Source organism: Mastigoproctus giganteus, chromosome 7 (assembly GCF_048544385.1).
Source record: "Mastigoproctus giganteus isolate SK-2022 chromosome 7, ASM4854438v1, whole genome shotgun sequence".
Lineage (NCBI taxonomy): Eukaryota > Metazoa > Arthropoda > Arachnida > Uropygi > Thelyphonidae > Mastigoproctus > Mastigoproctus giganteus.
In genome coordinates, this window is record NC_143581.1 from 175,457,148 (window position 1) to 175,477,228 (window position 20,081).

At 38.1% G+C, this 20,081-nt stretch overlaps 1 protein-coding gene across 1 annotated transcript in view; it reads right to left on the minus strand.

Moving 5' to 3' along the window:
* Window positions 1-20,081, minus strand: part of LOC150083348 (acetyl-coenzyme A synthetase, cytoplasmic-like) — a 128,419-nt gene that overhangs the window by 16,400 nt on the left and 91,938 nt on the right. Inside the window, exons 11-12 of the mRNA XM_090378482.1 lie at window positions 13,875-13,931; window positions 2,988-3,068 (exon numbers count right to left, since the gene is read on the minus strand). Coding sequence (XP_090234608.1) covers window positions 2,988-3,068; window positions 13,875-13,931 — 138 coding nt within the window. The remainder of the gene's footprint in view (window positions 1-2,987; window positions 3,069-13,874; window positions 13,932-20,081) is intronic.

Here is a 20,081-nt window from a genome sequence, read left to right on the forward strand (position 1 = left end):
GATTTCTTTCATGATAAAACACATTTCCATGCAGTATTCTATAATGAAGTGGATTGAGCTGTTTTGGATTACTGTTAAGGTCTTGGGAGGGAAAAAAAGAAAAATCCTGGGGGAGGGGAGCTCCACTTCAGATTGGCTTAAAACTTAAAAGAGTTTATCACATCACTCAATAAGATTTGAATCCAGACCTTTCCAAATAACGTGTAGCAAATGGCAATCACCATCCTGCCATAGGATCTACAATGAACCCTTTAGTGGTAATAGTGACTGGGACTTTTTCTACCAAATGAAATGGAACTTATTCATAATTTATTTTTATATATTTTTAAAAAATTTTCTTAAAATTATATACGAATACTATATAATAAATAATGGCCACCTTTCCCTGGCTTTCTACTTCTATTTCAAACTTTTTTCTGCTCAGATTCTAATAGCTTCAAGTTTGTCCGTATTTTTGTTTCTTTCTTCTGTTTCTCATATCGAAACTGTTTAAGTAGTCTTTATTAATTATTATGAAAAAAAAGTAACAACACTTGAAAATTTCTTGAAAATGAGGAGTTCGTTGCTGTATAATTCTCACAATTACAGTTGCGGTTTTCATCACTAGATGTGGCTGACAGATCCATAAAACAAATTTGTCTTAAAATAAATTTAAAAAAACTTTTTTTTATAATATAAACTATTCATGGGTGACCGCATGCCGTATATTTTCTTGTGCGTGTCACTGATTTGCTATAGGTTTAGAGTATTTACTTAGCAACCTGTGAGACTAGACAAGCCACCAGAAATAAAAGTCTCCAGCTGGAAAAAGGTGGCCCACTACCAGGAAAGTAGATGCCTGGTCTTACATTTACACAAAAGTCAGAAAACAGTATTATGCAGAAGACCATCCAGAAACAGCACGCAGTTGAGCTCAGGACAGGCAGTATACGCAGCTGTACGGCAATCAGGGCTGCATTTTGGTGTTCGTAGGCCAATTTTATTCCGAAATGTGCTTAAAAAATGGAGGTAAAATTCTTCTTCTATTTTAACACTTTGACTGCGAATAACGTCAATTAACGTGACTCAAGTTTCAACTATAATAATTGATAAACCACCTCAATTGACGGAGCGACCATCACTTCGATTCTTCTAGTTTCGAGAACAGTCGCTAGATAGCGTATGCGTATTGAATTGAAGCTCGTAGAGTCGATTGTGCATATGTTTTCTCAGCTCGTTTTTCGTTAGTCACAGTGAAGCGTTTTTTTTGTTTGTTTGTTTTTTTTAATTTTTCCCTTCCTTCGTAGGCCCTAGGCACTGTGCCTATTAGGAAATCCGGCCCTGCGGCAATCCACAAGTTTGCCGTTTAATTAAGTGGATGAGATGAATCTGTTGGAGTGGGTTCAGAGATGGCGGCACTGATCAATGCAAACAGGAATTAACTGTTTGCAGTGCTCCACTCATCACTGCAAACAGGTAATTTGTCTGATATGCTTATTATAGCTTATTACACGAGTACATTCTTTCACACGGACTCGTGGTGATGTGGAGAAAACCGCAAGAACAAATGTACTGTATCCCGAATGCATTTTTCCTTCTGTGTTGCCTAGTGGTGTTTTCGTGGTACTTTATAAGTCCTCTCGATATTCTATAGGAGGTTCAAGCAGTAACGCTTACGTTGTACCCAGCCAATGATGGACTGTTCAAACTATGCGGAATTCTGTAGCGATATGTAGCATCTTTCATTCGCCGGGTATAGGATCTAGGTTCATCTATAACAACGCATCGGAGATCGGTGTCAATAACAAACGACTCAGACAGATCTAAATATCATTCTCGAACAGGAATGGAATATCACTAGCGGCACTTATGCACACCTAGTCGAATCCGTACCGCACAGGATTGCCGTTGTCATCATTGATCACTGAGGCAATCTTGCCTGATAAACCTGTCCTTCGTACACCTAGTTGAAAATACCTGGTTCGCATCCCGACAATGACGCGAGGAATTTTTATGCGCGTTTTACACACTGTGCTGAGTTCGTCGGTCTCAGGTGGGACTTGTATGAGTTTTTAAGCCGACCGGGCTAGCCGGGTGGGTAAAGCGCCTGCCTGGCAACCCAAAGGTCGCGGGTTCGAATCCCGCCTCGGGCTTGGATCAAAGTACTACAAAAACCTTGGGAGGTGCATTATGGCCACAGAAGCCGATGCGCCAATAACTACCAAAAAAAAAAAAAAAAAAAGAAAAAAGTTTTTAACCTGAGAACTTGCGTTTAAAAATCGACCACAGAATTCAATCAGCTTACAAAGATAATATATTGACGCCTGCATAGCCTTAGTTGCTTTGGTAGTTAACTAGATAGTATGAATCAGAGCTGTAATACTCAATACGATCTACGTTGATAATAATATTTGTAAAATAATAAGAGGAATTTACCTCAATATAGTACGTAGAACACTTCCGTATGATACCCTCCAGAAATTAAAACGGGAAAATCGACAAGTTACCGGTACATTAGAGTAAAATATAAATAATTAAAAAACCAATAAAAAACAATTAAAATCAAATTAACGCAATCGGTTTGAATATTTTCGTTAGATTCTTTTAATTGCGTTAATTTGATTTTTAATTGTTTTAAATTGATTTGAATTGTGCTAAATTGGTTTTTTAATTATTTATATTTTACTCTAATGTACCGGTAAGTTGTCGATTTTTTCGTTTTTTCCGTTTTAATTTCTGGAGGGTATCATACGGAAGTGTTCTACGTACTATATTGAGGTAAACTCCTCTTATTATTTTACAAATTTGGTACTTAACATACACATCTAGTCTAACCGAATTTAACCTGATCCTGTCTAGAATATTGATGACTCGTGACCACTAAAGGTGGATCTGTTTATTATTAGGCAAGTTCTCTAGTATTTTGATAGCGAATCAGTTTATAATTATAAATTCAATTTTTAATTTTCTTATGGAAACCCAATAAAGTTAGTAAATATCCAACTTACTAAATATCCTTTACCAGCTCCTTCGATCTCATTTCCGTCGTTATCTAAAAGGGCAGCATCCACTCCTAAGAATGGCGTTGACTGCAAGGAAAGCCGTCTGAATTTATAGGTTAGTTTATATATATATATATATATATATATGTATATCTAAAATAACTTAATGTATAAATTGTTAAAAATTTCTATAGTAAAATTTAAATTTATACCTTTATAATGAATGTGAAATGATTTTTGAACGTAATTTTAAACCACAAACAAGGAATAATAATAAAAAAAGTATATCTGCATCAACTGTTCTGTCGATATATCAGTACATTTCGGAGGACATCTCCCTTATTTTGCCCTCGCAACTGCTTGTAAAAGACCTGGGTTCGATTTCTTTCACCGGATGAAATTGAGAAATGCTTCCCGTTGGGATCGCAGGAACTTTTATGGGCCCTTTTCACGCATGGTTGAGTTAGTCAGTCTCAGACGAGGGTTGTGTCAGTCATTTTCATAATTTTTTTTTGGTTTTTCTTCCGAAAAAGCAGACCGATCCCAGAACTTACACACGGTATACTGACGATTCTTGGCCCATGTTGTCTCCGCAGAAATTTCAAACCACGCTATTTTTCTATTTACAAAACGAAGATATTTATAATCTTCGGTTTCGTGTTTAGCAAAAAAATTATATTGAAGCTTATTAACCTCTTTTTTTGTTTTAAGTAAAAATTCTCGGTACCATTCATGACATCTCTCCATCTTGTGTTTAATATTCAGTCAGTGGATTATCTATTCTGCTCTGTTGCAGTATCTGATCGATCTCTGATGATACAGCAGTAACCCCTGGAAACAGCAGAGAGGGTAGTGGCTTGCGAACAAAACATCATTATAACTGCTAAAGCTCAAGTGCTGCTTATTTGCAATTCAACTGGTGACAATAGAATAGTAATTCTTTCTCTATATTTAAAGGTTTTGATGTTTTCTTATAGTGAATTTCATTCCGGTAGAAAATGGCAATAATGTGTACAATTAATAAGATGTTCCTCCTTTACTTATATTTTACTAAAATTATAAAATCCTTTTATTTTTAGTGCTTCCGAATTCAGATTCCCTAATATGCACTTTTATTTGTAAATCAGGATCATCTACAATCACATTTTATTACAAGTGTTGAATTCCAGTTACATTTTTGCATGCTGTTGCTCTTCAAGTATTGAAATGTTTAAATTACAGGTAATTGGAAAAAAACAAACATCGTTATTGAAGTGGGCAATTACATTTCATCCGACTGGAAATCACAGGTGGATTTTTGAAAATAACGTGCAAGGAATTAACATGTACAAGTTGTCTACACTTCCAGTGGTCATTAATTAATCTTTAGTCCATTGTGACTAGTAAGGGTTAATGTGTTGGTGAAACTAGAGATTGATACTCCTCAGAATTACTATGCAGACCGTTGTCCTGTGCTGACACATGATACATCATTTACTCCATTGATATTTCATGATTCTATAACTATTCTATATTGCGAGTGATTTAATTGCCGACTGAACAGCTGTTAAATTCTGTAATATTTATAGATGATAAACTGCTTCATGTGCTCTATAGCCCTTTGATATGCATACAGTTCATAGAGGAAAAGGGAAATGAATCTCTTAAAAATATTTGGTTAATATTATTTTATAATTTGTGTACCACTTCTCAAAATACTAAAAGAGGATAACATTATTAACACCAGTCCATATGAGTGTACATAGTTCCACATACTCTCCTGAACCATCTATTGATGGCCTGTGCCATCAACCCTAAAAGTGAATTGAATAACATATTAAACAAAAAACGTTTTGCCAGATGATTATTATTATAAAACATCAGCCGGAAAACTTCCCACATCACCTGCCCATCCCTGCTAAAAATTTGTCTAGTTCTTCCTTGAATTTAAGCATACTGTCCATTTCTACGACAACACATGGAACTACCCACTGGTTGAAAGCAAACCTCCGCACATCTATCCTGCAACAATTCTTTCTCAATTTGGGTATATGCCTCCCTCATGTGTATTGTCTGAGTAAGAGAAAGAATGTCATAGGCACTGAGCTTGCTCAATCCATTCAAATCCTTAAAAACCTCAATCAAATCACCTTCTGGTGCCTAGTTTTCAGAACACTGCAATTTTCAGAATTGAAGCTTGTCTTGTTAAGACTAACCTTTCGTTCCCCTCACCACCCTTGTTGCCCTTCTCTGCACCCATTCTAGCTGACCGACATCCTTGCCTTGTACAATGGGGCAATCGCCTCCTTATCCCTGCTAGCAAAGTTTCTGTATATCATTGACAAAACCCCATGAGCTGTTCTGGCAGGTAGTCTGCACTGCTCAGAAAATTTCATGTCTGATTGCACAGTTATTCCAATGTCTTTTTCTTTTACCACTACCCTGAGTGTATTACCACACAGTTGGTATTTTAATCTGGGATTGATGCTACCCACATTCAGTACCTTGCATTTGTCAATGTTAAATTTCAACTACTATTTCTCAGCCCATCTGTCTAATTCTTTTAGACATTGTTGCAGTAGCTTACCTTGTTTACTGTCACTAACCACCCTGTCATCTTTTGTATCATTTGCAAACCTAAACATTAAGCCTGATATACCTTCATCAATATCATTAATAAATATAGAAAATAACAATCAGCCTAGCACTGAATCTTGGGGGACTCTGCTAATAACATTAGTCCATGAAGAGAAGTCTCATTAATTTTCCATTAATAACCATTCCTGTCTTCTCGCAATCAACCATACATTTATCCATAGCAGTAACTTGCCCGTAATTGCCACACTGCTCCAATTTGTACAGCAATCTTCCATGTGCAACAGTATCAAAAGCTTTCCTGAAATCCAAGTACATGATATCAAAATTATTTTTGCATTCAGTTCCTTTATTACTGCATCATAGTATCCAGTCAGATTGGTCAGACATAACAAATCCCCTTAAAATATTCCATGCTATAACTGCAATATAATTGAATTCCTGTTTAGATAGTCCTGCTTTACTTCTTAAATCAGTGACTCCAGTATTTTCCCCAGAACAGAAGTTAAGCTAACAGTTCTGTAATTACTCATTACCCTTTATTCTCCCTTTGTGAACTGGGGACACATTTCTACATCTCCAGTCCATGGGGATCTCTACTGAGTCCAAGGAAGCTTTCATAATTATGGCTAAGGTTTTGCTGACTCCCTTAATATAATTGGATAGATCACATCCACCCCGGGCACCTTTTTTTTTCAGCCCAAACAGTAATCAAATGTGCCCATGAATACACACTTGTACAGCCAGTTTTCATGACAAAACTGTATGAACTAGAGTACCATAAGAACTGGAATATACTTGCCTGAGTATCCAAACATACATTCTACTGCAAGTGATGAATTCCATTGAATTCCTCTTAAACTGCATGCCTCAGCTGTCAAAATAAAATATTTTCAAGGAAAAGCCAAGACTGTCTGCATTAGCAATACATACTTCGAGTTTGTTTGTTGCCTGTTAAGCCCTAGGTTGGGTGTAATTGCATCAAGTATATAATATGATTGACAAATTAGTTCTCATAACTACTGCTGAAAGTGTTTTATGAATATGTGAATTTTGACTCACTCCAAGTTTAATTATGGCTAAACCAAGCTAAGCAACTGCTAAAATCCAAGCCAGTGAGAAGCAAATAACATGAACCTAAACAATCATGCAATGTAACCTAATTCCCTTTAGCTGTGCTTTACTTTGCCTCTAGCTAATCTTTACCAATTGTAACACAAGCTCTCCTTTAAATATAGTCCATAGCAGTACAATTTGACAGTATTATTCATCTTATCTCATTTTCGTTGCAGGAAATGTAAAATTTCTTTATTGCTTAAAACATAACTTAAACCAATTGCTTGATGCCAAGAAACTGCTCTACTTATTGAAATCGAAGCCTTTACTGAGTGTGCTTCTGCTATCTGGCATCTCCCACCATCAAACTGTGGGAACTGGTGTTTTCGTTCTTTATTTTTATTTAATTATTTAACTATATGAATATATCTTTCTAATACCCCTATTTACCTTGGAACCACTATGGTAGTTGTTATTAAGTTTCAGTTCAAACAACTGTAATCCTCACCTCCTCTAAGGCCCACAATCTATCTGACTGCAATAATATCCTTTCTCAGAAGATTCTGAGCAATTAGGATTTTCTTATTTTCCCCTTTTCCAGGATAAGCTTCAGTGGTTTTCTATAGGGCTGTGTGAATTTTTCTTGAGTGATGAAGCATTTTCATTATCAACGTAACAAAGTTCATTGCACTGTTAAAATCATATGAGAAATACAAAGTACTAAATTTACAAGAATATGCAATCATCCAATTCTTTTTCCTCCATAGTAATACCTCGTATTTATAATCTCTCATATACTCTCTATTCTACACTCTCTTAGTACACATAAACTCCAGAATAGAGCATATAGCCTTCTTTGACCCACAAGTCTTTTAGTGGTTTTTAAACAAATTGATGGCTCCACCCAGAGTGCTTACTTTCTTTATTAGTGACAATAACATCTAATTCATAACTCCACATAATCTTCTATATTGCAGATGGATAGCTCACTCTTTCTCTTTTCCAATCTACAGCTGTTTCCTTTCCATAATAAATTATACAACTCAGCCTATCAGCCTTATTTATTGCCTGTCAGTTTAACAGAATCAAAATTCCAGAGGATTTACTTTTTCTTTTCTTCCTTACTTTCTCTTCCTACTGCCTTGATAGTGGGTCCCGGCTCCTGATCTCATTCAGCAGTCATCTCTCTTACTGGTCTCCACATAACACTTTCTGGGTCTTCATCCTCATAACGCTGCAATCACAAAGAGGCTCGACGCTATGTGTAGCTTCTGCTCCTTGCACATTAGATGCTTCCTGAAGCCTTCATGTCGGCCCACACTCCTTCGCGCATTCCTTTACCCTCCAAGACTTTCTACAGCCTCCCACTAACTAATTCCACTCCCCACACTCCTTTTCTAAAACTACCACACTTTTACATAACTTTTATTTCTTCATCCTATCCACACCTTTCTCTCTAACCCTCTGCACTGGTCCAGGACTTTCTTCCAACCACCTCAAAAAAAAAAATCTCTCGCGTTGACCTCAGTGGTTCCCATTACTATTCCGAGTGTCCTGTAATGTTTGCTCACTGTTCTGAAACCTACCTACCTGATTGTTGCGCTTTCTACAATTCCAGTCTGATCAATCTCCACCTACATAAAATGAATTATTTTTAATCTGCCTAAGAGTAAAATGCGTATACGTTGCCCTTGGTCTGCGGCTTTCCCTGTTCTTGGTCTCCAACTCCACTGCTTTCCCCCGTCCCTGTCCAATGCATTTGTATTAAATTGATTTCCCCTAGTGTTTGATCTTTGCTCATGATATTGCCTTCCTACACATTGTCTAGCAAAGTGATCTGCACTTTCAATTCTTTACCTTGCTTCCAGTTAATTCACTCTGTACTATCTCTACTGCTTTTGGCCCTTGAATCTACCCTTTTCTTTGACTACCGCCGTCAGTTCGGCCAATTGCTTTCTGACAAGTCCGACCTTTTTTTTCTAAACTTCTTATTTCATTCCTGTCGTTGAATTTTACTTTCTGTGGAAGGCACCTATTTTCGTGGTAATCTGGTATATGTCTCTTCTTACTTCTTTACTAAAGTACTGGTCCAATCTCCTTTCATCTTGTGCTAATGCAAATGTATGTACACAAGGAAGACGAACTGTGTCGAAGCACTTCCTGCCGGTATTTTTCTTTTATACCGTCCATAAACTGCCCCATCAATATCTTGTCTAAAGCCTGCATCTCTTCTCTCTGAACTTCAGCAGTTAATTTTACCGCCTTGACTTTCTGTGGAATTCTTCTACACTTTTCTTACTCGTTTGCATGCAACTACTTAATTTATTTATTCCTTTCAGGAATGTATACATTTTTTTGGAATAATTTTCTTATTACTTCCCCGAATTTACTGAGAGAGAGAGAGTCAATGTCTGACACTTGTGTAGCTTGCTAGTATTTGGCTAAGGCTTTTCCCTCTAGCTTAAACTCAGCCATTGCTACAATTCCTATCTCTTCTAAGCCCTCATTCTCTTTTCCCCCTTCCAGCTTCCTTAAGAAAATTTCCATCCTTTCCGTGGGCTCTCCCCTAAATGGTTTCGAATATTTACTCATTTAAAAATTTCTCCCCATACTCGAGTGGGCGTTATTACTTAACTTGACAGAGCCCTCTCTCTCTCCATTTCATCCCTCTCACTTGCCATCTATGACCTTAAAAGCATTGTTTACACTCTATATTTTCAAAAATAATATTTTACCTTTATTCCAATTAAATCAATAATCAACGTCAATTAATCAATAATGTTCCTGTTTAATCAATCAACAATTCATTAATTAATAATCGATATTCAATTAATAATCTACCTGTTAATCAATAACAACCTCAACAATTCATAAATAACCATAAATCAATAATCAACTGGAAATCAACACTTAGCCAGTAGTCCTCGTTTTCTGTTAAACATTCAACTATTACTCCATAATCAGTCATTTCTCAATAATCTACCAACTAATTTTCTGGTTCGCCAACTGATTTTGATGTATAGATCAGTAACTATTTTTAATTTGAATAATATTCAATACTCACTCAAGAGAAAATACAGCCCTATTACTACCAATCACATAAAATCCTTTCTTGACTATAGACAATTGTGGGAAACTATCCCTGGCTGGCTGTATCCAATTGTGGAAACTGGTGTTATTTTATTTAATTATTTAACTATATAAATATATCTTTCTAATACCCCTATTTACCTTGGAACAACTACCATAGTTCCAATGTAAATAAAATAGGGGTATTAGAAAGATATAGTTAAATAATTAAATAAGATAAAATAAAAAGAAAACCCCAGTTCCCACAAAACCTTTTTCACTCCAACATACTGATAATAAAGACTAGAATCCTTAAATGAATATATTAGTATTTAAGTAGGTAAACTGGACGCCACTAGAGGTCCGGAGACGCCACCTCAGTTAATATATGTTCACTTTTTATCGTGTATTAATTAAATTTGTTTGTTTGTTAGGTTTTAGCCAAATCAGAAACTTAATCCATATTATTATTGTCTGCACAAGTGTGTTCACTGGCCGATTTCTTGTTGTGCATGCTGAAAAACTTGTTTCAGACCTCTCTGAACGAGTGACAAAACTGCTATACTGCCATAGAGGACAATAATAGAAGAATAATTAATCGTGTTGTGCAAGGTGTTTTATGACTCTGTCATAACTTTAGAAAGTGATTCCTGCGGTCATTCTCAAAGTGAAAAATGTTGTCTACGTGAGTGTTAATCTCACTGATTATTGAGCTATGGGCATTTGAAATGTAGTTGGACTTGAAAGGTGTGGCATTAGAAGAAATATTTTATTACGAAAATATTACGTTACGTTGTACAGTACATAAATTAAAATGATTACATTATTTTATATTTATTTTATTGTGTTTTGGCGGTGCCAGTCAATCTTCAGAAATCTTACCATTATCGTATAGATCACTTACTAAGGCAGGCAACGTAATTACACTGAACATATTGGAAGGTGATTACGTATTTCCCCATGTATAAGACGCACCTGAATTTTGGAGCCCGAAATTTGAAAAAAAAAATGTATTACATAAAGTTATTGAACTCAAGTTTTATTCATCATAAAATTCATACAACTCATCACTGTCAAAACTCCCATCCATTAGCTTGTCCTCATCTGTGTCTGATGACGAATCACTGTCTTCATATATTGCCTCGTCCTCAGTTTCATCTATGGCATTTGAAATGCCACACTTCTTAAATGACTTGACAACGATCTCAATCTTGATATTATCCCAGGATCTTTTCACCCAGGTACAAACTTCTCCTATAGTTGGTTTCTTCACTCTTCCTGCTGGTGTCAAATTGTCCCCAGAAGACTTCATCCATTGGTTCCATTTGTCTCTCATGGCACCTTTGAAGGGTTTGTTAATGCTGACATCAAGTGGTTGGAGCTGGGATGTCAAGGTATGACGGCAAGTTTTGTTTTTTGCTCTGCAGCAATCTTCTTTGTATTTTTTGTTATGTGTGCCCTGAACTGATCAAGCACCAATATGACAGGTTTGCGTAAGAGCCCACCTGGTCTCCTGCTCCAAACTTTCTCAAACCAGATCTTCATCCCATTCTGATCCATCCAACCCTTGTCATGAACGTGGACAATCACTCCTCGAGGAATGTCTTATTTTGGCATTGTATTGCGTTTGAAAATCAGCATAGGAGGCAGCTTGGTTCCGTCGGCACAACAAGCTAGAACAACCGTATAATGGCTCTTTTCATGTTTTCACCCCCTTCTTATCAACAGTTCTGTTACTTGGGACATCAAATTGAAGGGGGACTTTGTCCATATTTGCAATCGGTCCCAACTCAAACCGATGTGTCTTCCGACATTCAATGAAAAAACGATGAAATTCAAGGACCTTCTGCTCAGCTTTCAGGCATCTTTTGCGCAAATCTGGTGCGTGTACGCATGCTTAGTCCGTTCCGTTTCATGAACCTGAAACACCAATTGTGTCCTTCTTTGAAATCAGTACCTTCTTTTTCATCAGCAATTCTTCTTTCTTCATGCTGAACCATCTTTGTGGACACAGGAATTCCAATTGCCCTTTGTTCCTCAATCCATATCTTCAATTCCCTCTCTAAACCAGGCCATTTTGCTGACTTGCCTCTAATGGCCTTCTTCTGCCGTGGCGTTTTCAGTAGGGTTTCTTCTTCCCGTAGCTAGTCTCGGATTGTTTTCTCAGTTGGAGGAGGACCAAACTTACGTTCAGCAGCACGATTTCCATTCACTTTTACAAACTGGATCACTTTTAACTTGAATTCAGCACTGTACGAAAATCTTTTCTGAGCCATTTATGGGCAGAACGTGGCAAAACGTAACCTAATATACCGGTAACAAGTGCGAAACAATGAGCGCAAAGACAACAAGCGCGAAAAAGGGGGAAATGCAAGTAAAAAAAATCTACAACCACTGTATGAGACGCATCCAGTTTTTAGACCCGAAATTTTTCAAAAAAAGGTGCGTCTTATACATGGGGAAATACGGTACATTGTACAGTTTACGTTTTATAATGTACAGTAACTGTTCAAAATGTCCGCTGTCATCTTGGATGCACAGCCTAGCTGTTTTGATTAGTGAACATATAACCTTATTAATAACTGCAGCCATTATTAATCCACCTTTCGCTCATACACCACATTTTTCATGTGACCCATGCATGGTAATCTAAGGGGATGAGATTTGGTGAACACAGTGGCCAATGCAGAAAATGGACATGGCACTATTCGTTTATGTTGAAATGTGGAGACGTTGGTACGTATATATGTATGTGTTCCCTGTCTATGGTGGCTCCTAGGCTCCTAGACATATTCTTATCTCCACCTGTTTCTGTGAAGGAATGCAGAATCTCTGTAAAGCGGGCCTGACATACTATTAGTCTGTGTTAGTGCTTGTACTGTAATATGCGTTGCTATGTCAGGCCACTTTCCCATCAGGGAGCAGCTAGCACCTGGATAACTGATTCTGGTGTCCGTCTCTCGGTACGTGGAGTCGGGCCTGTACCAGTAGTCTGTGCTGTAACATACCAAATCCCTCATTCACTAGTGGGTGTGCCATAACAATGGATGCCAGCAATCCCGTACCCACGTTACCCACACCTGGGTACCAGCAAAAAAAAAAAAAAAAAAAGCACACACACAACTTATAATTTGCGATATCCCGTACCTAGATACCAGCTAAAAAAAAAAATAAATAAAATAAAATTGGTAAAAAAAATATTGGTAAAGTGCAAAGTATGTTGATGTCAAACGGCACCGGGAGTTTCCCCCATCTCCGCGTTGCTTTTATTGTGGACGTACCAGTTCGCTGGAAAGGCCAGAGATTTAAAAGTGTATGGATCTTGAGTTTCTGTAGTATCGTGTACCGTTGTTCTTCTGGTCGTTTAGCAGCTGGACCCCTGCTGAGGCCCAAAGTTGCCCCACTTTCGCCCCGTGGAGGTAGACTAGTAACCTAGTAGACTTAGATTTACTCTAGTAAGTCCTGCCGCTTACTTTCCTGAGATTTCGGCGGCTAGGACCTAAAAAAAAAAAAAAATATATATATATATATAAATAAGTTGCGTGGGAAGATAACGCTAGAATCGGATAGGGCAGAGATTTTGGGCTAATGGTATGATTTAGGGATAATTAAAAAGATGTTGGTAGTAAGCACCATTTCTCTAAGTAGGCCAGCAGTTAGTTCCCTTTGCAAAATGCATAAATATCGCCAGTCAGACATTGTGGTATGATGTATGGCCCAGTCAGCTGGTCACAGAGAATACTGTACCACACGTTTACAGAAAGAAAAAGAATTTGGAAGTTACTTTTTATTTTCCGTCTGGATTCCCACGAGCTTATAAATGGGAGTTTCAGGTGTTGTTGAATTGCATCGCAAGTAAAAAGTGTCTTGTCGGTAAACAAAGTGTAACGATGCAGCCGGGGTTGCGGAGCTAACAAGCGACTTATTCCAACCAGTTACCATGTCTACAGGATTCAAGGTGTTAAATTTTCTGCGGGTATTTGCACACAGTCTACGTTTCAGATAATCATACCTCTGTATCCGTCGAGGATCGGTTCCATTTGGATATAATTTTTCATTCACAGATCACTTCAGAAATCAATTCTTGAAGTTATGACATAAAGTTCGCAAACAGATGAAGCACGTTTATATATAATATTTTTATAAAAATTAATGTTTGTAAAATAATGACTAAAATACGAATACTGTACTTACTACAGATCCTGGATGGACTGTTGTGTATCCTGGGATGGGGGTCATTACAACTCCTCCCTGCAAAAATAGTTTCATAATCATGCTTTAGTTGAACGTAGAGCAATACATTCTGTTTTAAGTGCAGTTCATATAAAAAAAAATTAAACGCTTCTTCGTATAACATCTCAATGGATAACTGTTCTGGAATTATATATTTTGAAAATGTATTATGAATGATTTTTTTACTATTAGATTTCTACTACTATTTGATCTGTATTATTAATGTAAATAATTATAGAAAATATTTCGAATATTTTTGACGAAGAGAACGCATCAACACGTATTAATAATTATTGTATTAACATATTAAAAATAAGAAATTGCACAATTATAGATGTTTTACTTCAAGAGAGGCGCCGGGAAATTTTTGCAGGTCAAGGGAGACGTGGGCTTAGAAAGTCTGAGAACCGCTGCCCTAGCAAAAAAAAAAAGTTGGACACCACTGATTTACAGTGAATAACTAATATCCATTTTGTGTTAAGATTTAAATGATATTTACGTGTTAGTTACATTATATACTACAAGGTATTTAATGTTAATTACTATAATAATGTAGTACTACTTGTCAAGAATCCATGGTTCTTGGTTGATAAGTATTAATCCTTTGAAGTATAGACCTGTACAGCGTAGGAAGGAAATATAATAACAGCAGTAATAGTATAATTTGTATAATAACTGATGAAGTTGAAGTCATCAAGGTAAAATTATAAAAATTATGTTTATTTCATTCGTCTTTAGTACGAGGGGAATAAAAAATCAGAAGTTGAACGTGGGCTGCAATGACGAAACGTGATAAGACAAAAGTCTTTCATAATTAAGGAGATTGTCTCTAGACAGACCCGGGTTGATATGGTTCGCTGTCGGTGATGCTCTTTTTAGGAAGTAATTTTCTTATCACATGCCAACAGGGAACTGAACTGTTTCCGTCCGTATTAAACGTAAGCATGTAACAGATAATCTTTGATTAGAAATCATGCCTGCATGATATACGATAATGGACCCTTGATTTATAATTATATGTCAAAAAAGTGCTTATTTTTGTTTCCCGGTGACATGATGAAGAGTCATCCCGAAAAATACAAAGTGAAGTCACCTCACGCCGTTGCTAGATACGTATTCTTTAGACCATCTGGAACTTGATTGTTTCAGGATGACAACCAGAATGAAGTGTCTCACATTTTGGCGGAAAAAAGGCGAACAGTTTCACTTCGACTCATCTAAGAAAATTATATTTCCGTGTTGATTTGCTGAAGTACTCGTAATTTACATGTTCCTTGTTCGGTCTCAGGCGAGAATAGCAAGGATTCCTCCCAGTCCCACGGAAACTTCTGTTTTGGTCTAGCAAAACCGGAAAACAGACCACAGAACACACGCAATTTATAGACATAATAGAAATAATTGAGATTTTTCTCGGGTAACCCTATTATAATCTGTTTCAATCGAGCTTTTTATTTATAAAATGTTTCCCTTGGTAGTAAGCCTTGGATCTTGTCCGTACACACAATCCCTAGGAAACAGTTTCACTACTTTGCTCCAATCCACTTTTGATGGTTTCGTTATGTTTTAAAGCGAAGTTTATGCAAATAACGATTCTTATTGGGACCGAAGCTTTTTGTGTCACTGCTGACTTTCCTTGATTGTTTTACGAAACTGTGTTAATAAACCTGAACTTATTAGCATGATAGCGCTATATTTTTGAGGCAGTTAACTTGTGAAAATAACCCTTATTATAAAGGGAAATTGCTTACACGTGTTAAGGTATCGCTAGCAAAAAATAAACTGCGTTCGATTCGCTTAGTACATAAACATTAAGACGACAGAATCGCCGATAAATCTGAGACAAGCCCAATGTATTTTTTTTTTTTTTTTTTTTTACATAATACCGTACAAGATGCACTGTTTGTGATTAATTATTTTATCGTTTATTTAGAAAATTTACAAAGTTTGTTAGATATCGATTTTTTATCTACTTCTGGATTATAGATTTTTTTTGTGCCTCCGGCTCTTTCCTGCGTGATTATCAGTAAAAGGAAAGCTCTGCAATTCACTGAACTGTAGCGAACATCCTGTGAACGTAGCGTGAATAACAAGGCTCCATTTCAACAAATAGTGGGTACTATTTCTTTCCCTGAGTTGACATAACACCTTTCTCAATAGAAATAATTCCAAAGAGAAGCAGCTGTAATATTAGTACATACTTTAATTGGGCTTAATTACTTCGTTTTCTCAATCGAAGTAATTCAAAGGAAGTTTCACAACTTTTGTGGTTTATAAATATTGTATTTATAAATGCAGAAGCACACGCTTCGGGATTTATTAAACGAGCGTGTTTCACGTGGCGATCTTCCGCCGCATTTTATCCTGCGGTACGCAACCTCTGTGTTATCACAGTAGTTAACTAAACGAGGCCTCCGTAGCCGAGTGGTCAGGAGCGCAAGTGAAATAGCACACGCTCTTTGGGTGATGTCAACGCACAAGCTTTCGCGGATGATCTCGTCCTAACGGTGGCAGCGAGCTCTAGATCACAGTTAGAAGCCCGTGCAAACCATGCACTGCAAGTGCTCCAAGACTGGGCAAACCTGCATACACTGGAGATTTCCCCGACCAAAACGAACTCAATTCTACTGAGAGGAACACTCAACATCAGACGGCCGCCCCAGATAAAAGTAAGGGGAAGCACAATCAAACTGGCAAAACAGATGAAATACCTAGGCATTATCCTAGATTCCAACCTGTCCTTTAAACAACACCTCTTATATCTGAAGGAGAAGCTGAGAAAATACGCAGCACTAGTAGTCAGAGTAACACGCAGAGACTGGGGACTAAACAAAAGAACATTATCCCTCTACTATAAAGCAATTTTCGTCCCAGCAATTACTTATGGAGCCCCAATATGGTACGTCAAAGCAAGAACTGCAGTAAATAAAAGAATCCTCGATACAATACAGCGAAAAATACTCCTCACCATCACCAGGGCGTGTAACACGGTGAGTACCTGTGCGTTGCAGGTCCTGGCGGGAACTCTCCCTCTGGACCTGGAGGTGGCGAGATGTGGGTTGATGTACTACCTGGCAAAGGGAACACCGACCACGTTTGACACTTTTACACTGGACCCTACAAACAACCACCGAATGGAAAAACAGAAAATCATGGAACACCTGAAAGAAACTTGGCAGAGGAGATGGCAAGAGACGACCAAGGGTGAAGTCACACGGAAATTTATACCCTACGTAGACAAGACCTATCCAAAAGCCCCCAAATGGTTCTACCCAGGACTGAACACCACCTTCCTCCTGACGGGCCATGGGCCCTTTAACGCAAAACTGAATTCATTCGGACTGACCGAGGACCCAACTTGCACCTGTGGCAATATGGAGACGTGGCAACATATCATGCACAAATGTGAATGCTATGAGGAACAAAGATCAGTACTCATCACCAGTATAAAATTTGTACCAAAAGACAATGAGCATCACCTCCTGGATTCGGAAGACGAGTACACCGCGTTCAGCCGCTACGCCCAGGACATCTTTAACAGAAGGAGAACAGAAATCGCTATCCGCAACAATATGGAAACATCTGAATAGAAGAACTCCATTGAAACTAACCAAGGAGGAGACATTCAAGACTACAGCATGAACATACCGCATGACTACAACCGATCAGAAGAAATTACCAACAAAGATAACTCTCCATTCATGACCTGGTGCAAATGGCCAGGACTGATGCTCTCAACGAATATGACTACCTGAATTGACATCAAAGCAGTACTACAAACTGACCAGAGTCATCACTCCTCTTCCTGATCCCATAAGATGAACACGAGACAAGTGAGACTGAACCAAGACTGTGACCCACCTGAAGCAACACTGAACTGAACATCCAAAAACCATGACTGTGACTGCAGCTACGCTGTTGCCTCGCCTTTTGGCGATCTGGGTTGGACACCTAGTCTGGCCCACTTTCTCTCCATATCCTGGCGGTGGGAGGGGCCGGGACCGTCCCCTCCCCCGTCTCCCCCGTTTACTTCTCCTGGTGCGGCATGGGCATGCCACACTGATATCTGGGGTCGTCTACCCTATTGGCCTCATACTTCTGTCTTTCCCCTCCAGTCTTCAGTCTTTCCCCCACTCTCTCTCTATACATCACAGTGTACGCCCCACACGACAAAAACTTAAACTTCCAAATTATAACAGCCAAATCGTGCATCAATTCCGAAACTTAACCTCATTAGCGAACCACCCCCTAAAATCGCGTTATTATTATTATTTTTATTTATTATTACTATTTTTTTTTTTTTTTTTTTTTTTTTTAGGCCCTAGCCACTGAAATCTCAGGAAATTAGGTGGCAGGGCCTGCCAGAGTAAATAATTATGCTGGGTGTACCTGGTCTGCCTCCACGGGGCTGAGTGTGGGCAACGTTGGGCCCCAGCAGGGGTCTAGCGGCTAAATGGCCAGAGGAACAACGATACACAACACAATACTTCCAAATCCCATACACTTTTAAATCTCTGGCCTTAACAGTGATCTGTTACACCCACAAAGAAAACCACGCGGAGATGGGGGAAACCCCTGGTGCCGTTTGACACGAACACACTTTACACTTTACACTTTACACTTACACGCTCTTTGAGTAGACCGGAGTTCAAGTCTCAGACTGCTAAATACGGCCTATCTACCGACCAGCTTGGCAGATTATGGTCTGTTGTTTATTTGTTATTTGGTTTTTAGGAGCATTAGCAACTAAGGCCATATTGCTCCGGGGATATGCGGTGGTCATTCCCTGACCTTTCCGCATCCTCCGTATTTGGTGGTCATGGGCTCGAACCCCGGTCTAAGCTCCTGCCCACCTGGCTCTTTATAATATTTAAACTAAACGAGAGTGCGGGCTGTCGTCTCTGTCGACGGGTTGCGGACAGGGCCGCTGCAAGTTGGTAGGCGAAGTAAGCGTCGCTTACGGGCGGCAGTTCAGGAGGGCGCCAAAAAAAATTTTGACATATAAAAGTCGGTCCTCTGTTTAACGAACTTCTTTATAGGAAAATTTTCTATTTAGCGATTTTTTTTAAAAATTCCCTTTTGTAATTACCTTTAAAATAGTTTCCGTAGAACGAAGAAAATTTCCATATATCTACGGATTACGAGTGACCTTACTGGGAACGCATTTTTCGCACCTCTAGCCTTCAGGCAATTGAGCAAATTAGTGCTGCTGCTAAGCACGAATTAAGATCCATAGGGATTACCATTCTGCAGCTCTTAAAACCTATCCAACCGCCTGTCTCACATACCAAGAGTCGCGCTGGTCATTTATTGGTTTTAACCAATAAATGACCAGCGTGACTTCCATTGTTACTAGTATTCAACACGGCAGACAAATAATTCATTTGAAATAAATACTGTACGTGAAATTACAAACACATGAAATTGCTTATTATCTGGATCTGTGTTTCACATTTATATTTTGCAGTTACAAAATATTCTTTTTCTTCAAGTTCTCTGCTCTCAGGCAGGTTCAGGACTCCATTGACACCATGCTTCTCTATCCTTTTAATTCCTGCATAATTTCCTCTTACCATCCAATCCATCATTCCAATTCTCCTTCTCCTAACAGTTCTCTTCACACACATCTACTCCTCGATCACTTTCCTCAACATGCTTTCTCTTCTCAAAACATATCATATAAAGTTATTTTTAATTCTTTTTCATGGTTCTTTTGCTAACATTCTCTTTTCTAATTTCCTCAAAATCTTATTACTCACTCTATACACCCATTTCACCCTTTTCGTTCTCCTCCACACCCACATCTCGAAAGTTTCTAGTCGTCTAATCTCCTCTTTCCCAGTGTCCATGTCTCGGAGCCATATAGTACAACAGTCCATATTAATGTTTTCACCAATTGCTTTCTTAATTCCTTCTTGAAATTTCTTCTCAACAGTTCTTTTCTATTACTAAATGCCTCTTTGCCCATTGCAATTCTTGTTTTCATTTCTTCCACGCTTTTTCCATTTTCTATCATTATGCTTCCCAAGTATCTATATCTGTCCAAATATTATTCCATCTAATGTTATATTGATTTCTTCTTCCTGGCCACTTCGAAATTAACATTACCGTGGTGTTATTGCTGTTATTCTTCATATTGTACTCCTTTATTGGGATGTTCAAAATGTCCAA